Here is a 12,450-nt window from a genome sequence, read left to right as displayed (position 1 = left end):
ACTTTGAAAGCAATACTGGTGCTTGGCTGGTATTTGGGGAGGGGGTATGTTAAGGCCTTTTTTTCCTACCCCGTGAGCAACAAGTCTTCTGGGAGTTTTATCTGAAGTGGTTTCCATCTGACTGGTTTGTTTCTACCCACCCACCTGCCCCTTCCCCTTTTGGTGCAGATGGGAGGGGGAAGAGTGGATTAAATTTTGAGTCTTGTTCAGGTAGCACGAGGATAGTTTACAGTCGTGTGCTGCAGAGACACTAGGCTAATGTGTGGTGTTGCCAGTTTCCTGTTTAAATATTCACTTTTCTTTTTTACAGTACAAGCCCACCACCAACAGCAGTTGTAAGGCTGCCCTGGAGGAACCGAAAGGCCAAATTCCCTCCTCCCTTCTACTGCTTCTACCAACTGGAAGCACAGAAAACTAGAATTTCATTTATTTTGTTTTTAAAAAATATATGTTGATTTCTTGTAACATCCAATAGGAATGCTAACAGTTCACTTGCAGTGGAAGATATTTGGACCGAGTAGAGGCATTTAGGAACTTGTGGGCTGTTCCATAATTCCATATGCTGTTTCAGAGTCCCGCGAGTACCCCAGCTCTGCTTGCTGAAACTGGAAGTTATTTATTTTTTAATGACCCTCGAAAGTCATGAACACATCAGCTAGCAAAAGAAGTAACAAGAGTTGATTCTTGCTGCTATTACTGCTAAAAAAAAAAAAAAAAAAAAAAAAAAATCAAGACTTGGAACGCCCTTTTACTAAACTTGACAAAGGTTCAGTAAATTCTTACCGTCAAAATGACGGGTTATTATTTATAAATCAAGTTTGATGAAGTGATCACTGTCTACAGTGGTTCAACTTTTAAGTTAAGGGAAAAAACTTTTACTTTGTAGATAATATAAAATAAAAACTTAAAAAAAATTAAAAAATAAAAAAAGTTTTAAAAACTGATACCAAGTTAGTGTGTGTTTGTACAAGCTTAAGATGTTTCTGTTATAGGATACTTCATATCAAGGCAGGAGGGCTGAGTGTACTTTCTTAAATCCTGGAAGGTTAGTTGTCAAATGACTTTTCTTCTTCACCTTTAGTTCTGGTTCAAGGTATCTCTAGAAAAAGACAAGACTGAGACATTCTCTTTGGTGGATAAAGGTCCGCTCCGGAAGGAGGAAGGCTGGCCAGAGCTGGGCAGCACTGAGATCCCACATCCTCAGCCTGACGCTGGTTCTGTAAGCTTCCTTTTTAATATCTCCTGAACCCAAATGAGTGTTGTTAGTCACAAGTCTTCCTGATTCACCCATCTTTTACCAGTAGAGGGCAGGAGACCCTGCTTAAAAAGAAACTGATAAATCCTGAGAGCTGAAAAGCAGTGATGCACAAAGTACCTTATCGCTGTAGATTCACAAGCATTTGCTAACGTTCCAAATTTGTGGGAGGAGGACAAAGGGAAAAGCAAGTAGTTGAGCAGAGCAAGGATCTTGCAGAGACCACAGTCCTGTTATAATAGAGCTTTAAATATCGTGGCAACAAATCAAGATTCTGAAAACTTTTTTTAATTCCTGTGTAGCAGTTTGTACATTATAGCAAAATCTGCATTATTCAAGAATAAGTTACTTGTACAGTACATAAACAATACATAAAAATTTGCCAAATACTTTCTGCCTATGATGATACAGAATGGATCCATTTACTCTGTTGTCATTACAATGTGCTGCTTATTCCAAGCAAACGCTGGATGTCAGATGTGTCCTTGTTAAGAGGCAGTGGATACTATACTATCAAGTTCCTCTAGCCTGTGGGAGATGTTGGAGCTCACATGACATGTGCGATAAGAGACGTAGCCCTGAATTAAAAGCATGAAGGAATCCCAGGCAACACTTAGGGAAGAGTTCAAGGCCTTGATTTTAGGTTAAAGAAACTGTTATGTAAAAATAGTGTTCTCTGGCCTAAGATTTTAATGATTGCTATTCCTTTTTCCTACACGGTCCAGAAATGATCAAAGGCAGAAGATTTATACCAGATAAAGCCATATGGATTGCTGGTCTAAAATTCAAGGCAGGTTAGTTGACTTAATTCTTTGGTGCTGGTGACTATTAGTTTGTAAAAGTTGATTCAAGACGGAAGAATGAAGTGATGGTGCTGGGAGCAGTCAGGCTATCCTTGTTGTTTGTAATTGGAGATAACTGGAGGGTCATGATGCTTACCGTCCTTTTGGCACTCAGAGCCTGGGCTCCCGGTAGGGGCTGTTGGTTCCTTGCTGCCAGCAGCGGTCACACTGGGGCCAGGAGGAGGAGGGTGGTGGGATATGCTGTGACCACGATGGGCTGGCGGGGACATTGCCTCATTGGCTGTGAAGGCATCAAGCCCAGGGAGCCTTTCCCTCGAGCTGAACCTGCTCTAGCAGAAAGTAAAGGCATTGGCTCAGTGTCACTTCTTCCCAGGCCATGAGGGGGCTTTTTTTTCAGGAGGTATTTGAGCTGTCCTGGCAACTCAGACATGTTTAAAAAGGAAACGTTTTCCTTGAACACTTTACACCGAATCTGGAGGTGGGTGACTCCCAGTTATCTGTCACAGAGTCTGATCTTGTCCTTTGTAGCCAGTGGCTCAGAGCTGCTGGTTGGCTGTGCCTGGCTTGCCTCCTGGCATTAACCTGAGAATTGTATGGTGAGAAGCTAAGGAGTGAGTGCCCTGCCTTAAAGAGGTCACATCCCAGATGTTTACACTTCTGGCTACAGGGAGGGGAAAAACTTGGGTTGTTGGCTACTTGGCCCCTTTCCTGTGCAGACAAGGGGAAAATCTGTACCAGTGACTTGTCAGCATTGACTTTCTAGAATGAGCTTTCTCTTTTAAAAGAGAAATAGGAACAGTGCTTACTTTTCTGGATCACACCTCACTTAGCATTCATTACTTAGAGAAACCTGCCTTGTGTAGAAAAGGAAAGAAAAGTGTCCTTAGAAAAAGACCACCGATTTGGATCAGGAATGGATCTGCTTTGCAGTCTGTGAAAACACTCAGGAGCATTGGTTTTTAAAGTGGTGAAGAGGGGACTGCTTCCTCCCCCCCCCCCCCCCCCATTTTTTTTTTTTTAACAGAAGTCTGACCTCTGGGAGAACAGAGAATGGCTGGAGGGAGCAAACCAAACCCTCACCCCAGATAAGGCAGGCAGTAGTTAGTCGTAGGCCAGGGTTTAAATTTAGTTTCTGAGTGATGTGTCTATAAATGTTAAGTTGTGCTAAACTCTCAGTTTCCTAGAAGCCAGCCTGGTGACTGTGTCAAATGGCTCTGCTGGCACCCAGAGCAGCTGGCTCCACTCTGTCACTGCCCCCTTGTTTCTGAGCCTCCGCCTGAAAGTTCTGGGAGGAGCCAGCCCCCCTGTGAATTCTATCCCTGGTGAAAAGCAAGTATAGATGGAGATTTAACTGCAGGACCCCACCCCCCAGCTGTTGGAGATGTGCGCCCGAGTGTGTACGCACACACATTCCTCCTCAAATGAAGCAGCTGGAACGGAACACTGAGTGTGGGCTGTTAAAGGAATTTCTCACTAGTTGTGGCACCAGATTTCCTAGTTCCCATTTTGACTCAAGAACAAGCCTAAAACCTTGCGGGATAGTTTATGAGCCAGCCATTAGATGCTTGGGTTGGGGGGGGGGGGGGGGTGGTCCGAGCCAGCCCTGGTGGTGAAGGATTTTTTAGAAGAAAGGGGCCAGGAGCCCTTCCTCCCTTTTTGCTTGCTCCTCCCTCGCCCCTTATCACCCCTTGGGTAAACTGGTTTAACCATAAAGCTACTGTAAACCAGTATCCAGTTTTTTTGTTCGTTAAGGCACCAGGGTAGAATTCCTCTTTGCCACCCTGTTTCAGTAGTTGCCTGAATTTCCCTGAAAGGGTGACGTACTTCACTTCTCCACGTTTAGGAAGGACAGTGGCTACTCAGCAGCAGGTGACTGTCCTGAGGATGCAAAAGACACAGAAGCCAGGCATGCTGGCTCAGACCGGGAACAAGTCAAGTAGGGTTTGCATAGCTGTCTCAGACTTGCAAAATCGCATGAGTATTAAAGAGTGCAACAAAACAAGCAATGGTTTAGTTTTGAAACCTGAATCCTTTGAAAAGTTAATCTGAGGTAAAGTGTTTAAAATCATTTTAACCTTGAGCTTTGTCCCGAAGCTGAGTCGGAGCAGGATTGATGTGTTCACCTACGGCACAGGGAGTGGCAGGCCTCCACGTGGACCGAGGCCACAATGGGTAAACCGTAGGTGAATCCAGGGCTTGTTAGTGTTTTGGGCTTCCTGACGACCCTCCCACCCCCCCCGAAAGTCTGTCATCAGCTGTGACAGTGAAAAAGAGAACCAAGGTTCGGCCTGCCAGATCTGGCCCTCACCCCACCACCTCCTATAAGAGGGATGGGGACTGGTCCTAGGGACCCAGGGTGGGAGCTCGCGGCCTCTGCGAACAAGAACTACATCTGTAAACAATAAGGAGAAAGCCAGGTGATGGATGGATAAAACTTATAGGAGGCCCTTCAACAGGCCTAATAGAAGGGTCACATCCAAACTGGAATGAGCAGTTAACAGTGTCCCTTAAATCTCTCTCTGGAAGGAAGGAAAGAAGGTTACATTCACAAGTTCACATCTCCGCTTGCTTGTGCTCCTCGGGGGCACGTGTGAGGCCTAGGGTTCCTCACCGCCCGTCAGAGAGGCGTGTACTGATTGTCTATGGCCCGTAGATGGCTCCGGGAGGAGGAGTCCATTTCGTAGTCTGAGTCCCGGGCTCGACTGGTGGCTTCAGGCTCCAGGTGCCGCAGGCTGTTGGCCAGTTCCTCGGGTGAAGGCACCAGGTGGAATATCTGCTCTGGGGGAGAGGATCGGCCTGGGAGACCCTCCGGGCCCAGCCCCCGTGGACAGCCAGAAGAACTGAGATGGGGAAGGCCCAGCTCCGAATCCCAGTGAGCGAGGGAGAAAGGGAACAGGACAGTGCTGGAGGAACCTGGGGGACAAGTGACCAAGAGAGAGACCGGCGCTGTCAGTCTTAATGTGACAGAGGGGCTAAATGTTGAAAGAACACAAAACCATCGCTGTGGCTCTGGGTTTGCAGCGAGCGTTTACCCTCTGCCGCCCACCCCCTTTATCAAGGGTCACACCTGGTGGCTGGGAGACGACTACCACGTAGCTGGACAGGCGGACGTCACAGGCAGCACCGCACTCAAGCGGGATGGGCGAGCGCTGGAAGTGGTGGAGCATGTCCACGACAGAGGGGAAGTGGAGGTGCTGCACTCGGCACTGGCCCCGCTCGGTCAGCGACAGGCGCAGGTGCTACAGGGGGCGAGTACAGTAGGCTCAGGCACTGGCCGCTGCAGGCCTTCAACCTGGGGGCAGGGGGACCAGCCCGCCTGCCGTGCCCCATACCTTGGCTATGCCTTGGAAGTTGAACGTGAGCACGTACTCTCCGCGCCGGGTCTCACTCTGCCGCACCAGGAACACTCCATGAGCATCTGGACCCTGCAGCTGAACCAGCTGAGCTGCCTTCACTCGGGAGATGGGGCCATGGAACCAGGGGTAGCAGGACAGGAAGTGATCTGTTTTCTGACAGGTTGGGTCCAGCAACCCCCCAGGAGAAGCACCTGGTAGACAAGATGGGGGATGATGGCCCCCTGTGGGTGCCTGAGGTCCTGGGCTAAAGCTGGTTCTGACTTACATGGAGGACAGAGGCCTAGACCCACTCACCTTGGTTCAGGGAATCTGTGCTCCCCCCCGGAGAGTTGGACGTGCCAGGCTCTAGGGCTGAGGGAATATGCGTCTCTGGGTCTGTGCTCTCCAGCCTGCTGAAGAGGCTGAGGTTAGGATCTGGGTAGATCGGGGGAGCAGGAAAGGCTGTGCCAGGAGTAGGGCCCTATGTTCTGGGGCCTCACCCTTGGCCTGTGCACTCCCGGAGCTCAGCCATCCAGGAATTCAGCTGCTGCTCGTCCTCCACCTCGAAGATGATGTCGGTCCGGTCCTTCACCTGGTAGGGAGGAAAGCAGCGAGCGTGTGGGTGCCTCAGGTGTGTGTATGTATGACCCCCGCCGGGTGTGGAAAGCTGTCACTCACCTTCAGGACAAAGGTGTAGAGGTTGTCCGGCATCTCGAGGCGTGTGCATCGCCGGACCTCCTGGATATTGGAGCAGGTTGCCTGTAGCTTGGGCTTTGAACTCTAGGTAGGAGACCAAGGCGGACACTTGAGGTTTGTCCCTCACGGCCCTTCACCCACCCAGGCCTCTGTGTGTTCCTGCGGTCTTCCCGGGGGATTAGCTTGCCAAGTGAGCACTCATGATGCCAGGCCTGGGGAAAGGCCTAGCATCCTGGTTTGCAGAAGCCTGCCGAGGGCCCTTCTCCCATAGCTTCTTAAACACTGACTTCACCCCCTAAACACTGCGACCTACAGAAACCAAAGTGCGATGAGGGCCAACGCCCTCGTGACCTGAACCTGTGGACACTCCAGCTGTGACGTGTGTTTGCCTGCTGACATCTGTCTCCCCTTCCACTGGTGGAACAAAGAGCCCCGAGCCCAGCCAGGTCACGTCAAAACAGACCTGGAGAGTGGACACGAGGACATCCGATCCAAGTCACATTTCCCTGTGTGGTGCTGACTGCCAGGGGCTTGGGTGATCATCCTGCCTTTAGCTTCTCCCCTCTGCCCCGCGTCAATTCCCCATTAGTGCAGGCTTCTGACCAAACATCAGCCATAGGAAACCCATGATGTCACCACATCTTAAAGACAAGAAACACAATTTCTTGGAGGTGAAGTCATTTGGCTGAAAGAGGGTAGATCGGTTTTAACCTCTGTCCACAGCATACAGCCTAGAACCTCAAACTCCCACAACTGCCTGCCTTCAAATCTGAGGATAAGGAAGGGTGGGTTTGGCTACAGGGTGTGGGGGCCAGGGGAGGGGTGGCAGAGTAGCTTAGCCACAGGCTCTTGGGGCCTCTGCCAACATGCCTAAAGAGGCAAAGCCTAATCTGGCCCCAGTTACAACCAGCTGGAAACTGACCCAAAACCTTGGGCCCAGGAGGCTCCCATGACCTCCAGCATACACAGGGATTCAGAGTGCATGGGAGGTGGTCCCCTACTGCTTTGCCACCAAGAGCACCTTTTCTGACTCAACCTGGCAGGAGCTGACCTTGGCAGATGCCTGTTTCCAGGGAGCCAGCATCTCCTCCTCTTCCCTTTGTGATCAGACTGATGAGATTGTTTTTCCAGGGTCACGAGATGATCAATGGCTGCTCCCAGCACAGCCCAAAAGCAGATGAGAACGAAGGAAGAAGGCAGAGATGATGGGGGAATTGATGGGAAAACCCAACTGGGGCCCTGCCTCCAGTACTACTTCTCTTCCCCTGGGGCCAGGAGACATCCAGGTGACCAGGCTGAGCAAGCCAGCATGGGGCAGAGGCAGAGAGACGGAAACGAGGCAGGCCCAAACGCTAGTTTTTGGTGCTGTGGCTTTGAGGGGAATCCGACCTCCGCATCTCAGGCAGAAGTTACCTTTTCAAAAAGCAGGGCAAGAGCCCATACCCACAGCCGTGCGTGTGGCTGCTTCAGACACGCAGGCACCAGGAGTCTCCGATGGAAGGATGGTATCCTTAGGGCCAGGCCACCTGCCTTCAGCCCTTGCCCACCCACTGGAGCGCTGGTGAACAAGGAGGCAAGGAGCAGTCTGGCAGGAGAGGATTGGCCAGACTGGGGCTCTTTCCCAATGCAGGCCCACCGCCAGCAGTCTGGGGGGAGTGACAGCGCTAGAAGCCGAGCCCCTGACGCTTACCCGCGGTGGACTGCATCGTCAGACTGATGTTACGGAGGAGGGAGCAAGCTCAGTCGATCCCAGCCCTAAGCGACCAGTGCCAGCCAGGGTGTTTTTATCTTTCAAGTTTTCCCCCACACCCCAATTCCTCAGCCTGGGATGGGAGCCCATGACATGTGGGGAACACAGGAGTCTTGTGCAGTACCTAAATGGTCCCTGGGCGTGCCAGAGTGTGCAGGACTGGCAGCTTTCACAGCCAGCCTCTTACAGCCTCTATTTCCCTTCTGTAAAATGGGTAAGGTACAAGGCTATTTCCTTCCTTCTCCTTTTGCAGTTGGCTCTGCTTGGCCCCCAAGCCTCCCCACTGGCTCTGGGCCCTCAGGATCACTGGGAGGAAGTAGGCCAGGCCAAGAGGGGAACAGGCCTAGTCTCCCTTTCGGTTCTGCTCTGGGCCTTGGCCCCAGGGTGAATGCTGAGATTAACCAGCAAAGCCACTGGTTTCACTCTGAATGTGGGGCCTTCATGCCAGCACTCTCCCCAGCAGCTGAGGAACTGCTGACCTGGCAGGCAGTGGTAAAGAGAGGATTCCCCCTCCTCACCCACAGCCAGCCCTGGCTGCACAGATGCTGGCTCCCATCTGCCCACTGGCTATGATGACACGGGTTCTTCCTGACTCTTCTCAGGCAGCCTGTGGGAGAGCTGCCTCAGCCAGCCCAGTTGTCGTGCTTGGAGCCACAGAGCTAGGGGCAGAGCCAGGATCTGAACCCCAGCGCTGATGTATCAAATTGTGCTGTCTGGAGGTGGGGAGAGGCCAGAGGCTCTGCCCAGGCTGGAGGCGAGTGAGAGAGCATGGGGCAGAATAAACCCGGCCTGTGGCCACAGCCCTAGCTGGATGGCCCCAGAGCAGGACTTGGGAGCACTAGTCATATGCAGAAGGACCAGTGGCTGCCTTTCTGGTTGAGTAGTGTGATGAGACAGAACCGGGATGGAGCGCTGAGCCCAAACCCTGGGGCTGTGTTAGCAGCTACCCAAGCGTTAGTTTGATTGAAATGGCTGCACCGCTCCAGATACTGTGGGACAAGCAGTCGCATGTCAACACAACATAGCCCCACCCCCACCACTGGGGAGTAAGTTCCAGCTCCCAGTATTCACAAAGCTGGCAGCTTTCCAATGGCCACTGTGACTCCAGGGGAATAACCTATTTCTTTCTGTGCCTTGGCTGCTAGGAAGCTCAAAGGCAAAGCTACAGATCAGCTCTGACATTGTCCCCACCATAAGGCTGGCATTTCTACAGCTGATTGTATCTAGGCTTTATACTTGCCTTATCCTTCTAGGTGTTACTGTTCAGTCCTGTCCTTGCCTCCTCTTGTATAACCCTGGACAGGCAGCTGTTGTTTGGTGTTTATTTTTGAGAGAGCACGAGCCAGGGAGGGGCAGAGAGTGAGGGAGACACTGAGCTGTCAGCACTGAGCCTGACGTGGGGCTCAAACTCACGAACTGTGAGATCGTGACCTGGGCTGCAGCTGGACACTTAACCGACTGAGCCACCCAGGCGCCCCAGTTTTGTCATCTGTAAAGCAGAGATACTTAGACTTAAGTTTTTATTTTGAGGCGTGCAAGTGGGGGAGGCGGAGAGAGAATCTCAAGCAGGCTCCATGCTGTCAAGAGCAGAGCCTGACACGGAGCTCAGTCTCATGAACCGTGAGATCATGAAGAGCCAAAATCAAGAGTAGGACGCTTCACAGACTGAGCCACTCAGGCACCCCCGTAAAGCAGAGATACTTAATTAGTAGCTCTCTTCTCGCACAGTTGGTAGGTGTGGCGACTGGGGGAGCTATTGGAAGCGAAAAAAATGGCCTGATAAAGAGCTGTTAGATTTCTAGACTGGGGTCTGAGGTCGCCCAAGGTGGATAAAGCCTGTAGTGTTATAGTGTTACAGGACTACACCTTCCCCTCCAAGGGGCCCAGGACCTGGAGATAACACCTGGCATTCTTTCAACCTTACAGAACCTCTTTGTAACCTGCTCCTTACCATCCTGCAATGAAATTGATATGTAACCTGACCTACCTATGTAAGTGCCCTGATGAAGATAAAGGAAAAAGAGGATGTAATTTGTATTAAAATAAAATGTATTTCAGTGTGATTATGCAGATAATACAGTGAGCTGCTCCAGTACCTCTGAGTTTGTTTTAAAAGATGAAGAACATAAATGAGCCAGAGGGCAGGTAAGCCCTCAGAGGACAATTGGTCTGTTCAGTGGACACTAAAACAAGGCAGAAAGTTCCAAGTGCTTCTATGAGGCTGCACCATTCTGGCTCTAGGTTTGTCATCTCCTGGACTTTTAGAGGGTACGATGGACGTTTTTGCCTCAACCAATATGGGTTTACCTGTCCTCCCCGACTCCCGCTGACCCAGGAGCTTCCTTGCCCGCACTGGTGGGACTTTTGGGCTCAAATCTGCCTAGACAGATTGGGAGTGACAATTGGAACCACACCTTTCCTATCTCCCTAGGCCTTGTTTTCCCTCACACTGTCACTGGAAACTGTCCCATGACCTGCCGTGCTAAGGGACAGGGGATACCAGCACTGCTGGGCCCTTCTAGAGTCTTCCAAGGTAACAGGCTGTACCCCACTCTGCCGTGTTCCCACAACTGCCCTGAATGAGGCCTGTCACCATTCATTCGTTCAAGACCCCAGCAGAGGGTCTGGCCCAAGCCCCCTCTGAACTGCAGGTGCCAGTACCCCCATTCTCAGCAGGGATGAACTACACAGTCCCTGACTCACACAGAATTTCTACTATAGTAAAGGAGACAGGTACCAACATGAAGGAGAGGGTAAGGACCCAGACAGACAGGTGGGGGAAGCAGTGAAGGGCCACAGAAACAACATGGCCTCCCCTCAGCTACAAAGAGAGCATAGCTGAGCTCCCAGGCACCAGGAGGCCTCATCACAAAGGCCCCGGGGGGGGGGGGGGGAGCACGGGGGGGGGGGCACCTACGGAGGCTGATGGAACTTGTGTCACACATTGAGGTAGTTACAGCAGTGCCCCAGAAGTCTCCATGCACTCTTGAGGCCTTGGGGGTCAGTTTGGGCTTGTTCTAAGGCAGAGATGTGCAAATGGCAAGATCAGAAGTTCCAGGGAGTTCACGCTGAATACCTTGACAGAAACATACCTGCCAGCTGGGCCAGCACAGCGCTTAACCTCCCCCTCCACGGGAAGGTGCAAGGGGAGACAGCACCTGACTCACAGCCAAGTAGCAAAGAGTCTGGCATGGAGGGCCCAGTGGTGTGGGCAGTACAGGCCCTCACAATGGCCTCATCCCATCTACTGCATCCTACCTGGCCACTGGAGAAGCTTCCATCCAGTGCAAGCCTTGAGGAGAGGCATCCCACCATCTGGAATCCATCAGACGACACCAGTCCCCTGGCAGGCTCCTCTCTCTCTCCCAGTACTTAGGGCCCTCACCCCTCTCCTACAGAGGACAGCAACGGGACAGGAAGATCTAGGTCCAAGCCTTGTACTTGTGCCACAGCACTGGTGCCCTCTAGGCAGCATCTCAGTGGCCTGGAGCTCAGCTCGAGGTGGCTAGACAAGTCCTGGCTCCACTTAGTCCCTCTGGAATCTTGGGCATGGCACTAACCACAGCTCAGCTTCCTCCTTAGTAACATGGGGACATTTACCTCCCAGGAAGAGGGAGGATGGGAGGTGGTCTTGGATAAGGGCTTGAAAACTTAAAAGACTCAGAGCAAATTCCAGATCCTGGTCAGAGATGGCTGGGCCGCCCCCCACCCACTTCCTGCCCAGAGCCTGAGTGGGTGTTGCCTAGATGAACAAAGGATGAGACATCACTGTGGAAAAAATGTTCATTTGAGTCTTATTGATAGGTATCAAAACACCAGTCTAAATACCAAAAAAAGAAAAGGCCCAGTTTTATTCCTCCCCCCCCCCCCCCACCCAATTTTAAGTCTGGTTACAGGGGTCTCAACTGGGAAGGAGACAACTGCTAGAACACAGAGATCCACTTTTTACAGATCTCTGAGCTACCTGGCAGCCAATGCAAAGAGGGATCTCCAAGAGAGGGCAGCCTCTTGTGCATGGAGAATCCCATGCACAGTCCACTTAAGGCTCTGAGCTGTGCCAGCACCGAGAAATCTGTTGAACCCAAGTGTTCCCCTGACTTCAGCCACCCAGTGTCCTGCTCAGAAGCTAGCAACCTTCTCATCCTAGGGCTTGGGAATTAGTCTTGGCCCTGAATCTCAACTCTGCCTTGTTCTCTGTGGACAGATGGTACCTGTCCAGCCTGTCCTCACACTTGTAAGACCTAACAATGCCACTAATATCCCATGAGAATCTGGTGATAGAATGTGTGCAGAGGTGCTTCCACTGGGTAGGGAAAGGTCCTGAGGGATGCGCACAGGCCTTAGAAAGATTCAATCTGCTCAGAAGCAAAAAGGCCCCTCCCTGAGGAAGCTTTCCTCCTTGTTACTCCCCGTGTCTGCCTGCATTTGGCTCACACAGCTGTCTCCCCACTTACACACTGTGAGCTCAGGAGGGTCTCTCTCCTTTTCCATCTTTGTCTTCAGCAGGGTACAGAATGGGTGGCTGTAGATGTTTGCTGAACACCACAGAGTGGGGAAGGTGGAAGGAAAGTCATTGGAGGCTAAGAGAATAGCAAGAGCCAACACTCTGTG

At 51.5% G+C, this 12,450-nt stretch overlaps 2 protein-coding genes across 14 annotated transcripts in view; one reads left to right on the top strand and one right to left on the bottom strand.

Moving 5' to 3' along the window:
* Positions 1 to 9,914, top strand: part of ATXN2 (ataxin 2) — a 128,332-nt gene extending 118,418 nt beyond the window's left edge. For 7 of the 13 annotated variants that reach the window (XM_060612307.3, XM_078435803.2, XM_060612301.3 and 4 more), the window contains one exon: positions 311 to 944. In XM_060612307.3, coding sequence (XP_060468290.3) covers positions 311 to 418 — 108 coding nt within the window. In that variant the 3' untranslated portion in view covers positions 419 to 944. Of the gene's footprint in view, positions 1 to 310; positions 945 to 1,081; positions 1,220 to 1,980; positions 8,481 to 8,510 lie in introns of those variants that run through there. The other 6 variants (XR_009604088.3, XR_009604089.3, XR_009604090.3 and 3 more) reach the window with 6 other exon arrangements.
* Positions 4,477 to 12,450, bottom strand: part of SH2B3 (SH2B adaptor protein 3) — a 35,132-nt gene continuing 27,158 nt past the window's right edge. Inside the window, exons 3-8 of the mRNA XM_060612311.2 lie at positions 6,072 to 6,173; positions 5,894 to 5,985; positions 5,709 to 5,803; positions 5,391 to 5,605; positions 5,126 to 5,297; positions 4,477 to 4,971 (exon numbers count right to left, since the gene is read on the bottom strand). Coding sequence (XP_060468294.1) covers positions 4,676 to 4,971; positions 5,126 to 5,297; positions 5,391 to 5,605; positions 5,709 to 5,803; positions 5,894 to 5,985; positions 6,072 to 6,173 — 972 coding nt within the window. The 3' untranslated portion in view covers positions 4,477 to 4,675. The remainder of the gene's footprint in view (positions 4,972 to 5,125; positions 5,298 to 5,390; positions 5,606 to 5,708; positions 5,804 to 5,893; positions 5,986 to 6,071; positions 6,174 to 12,450) is intronic.

Source organism: Panthera onca, chromosome D3 (genome assembly GCF_046562875.1).
Source record: "Panthera onca isolate mPanOnc1 chromosome D3, mPanOnc1 haplotype 2, whole genome shotgun sequence".
NCBI classification, from domain to species: domain Eukaryota; kingdom Metazoa; phylum Chordata; class Mammalia; order Carnivora; family Felidae; genus Panthera; species Panthera onca.
This window is presented reverse-complemented; position numbering and strand designations above follow the sequence as displayed.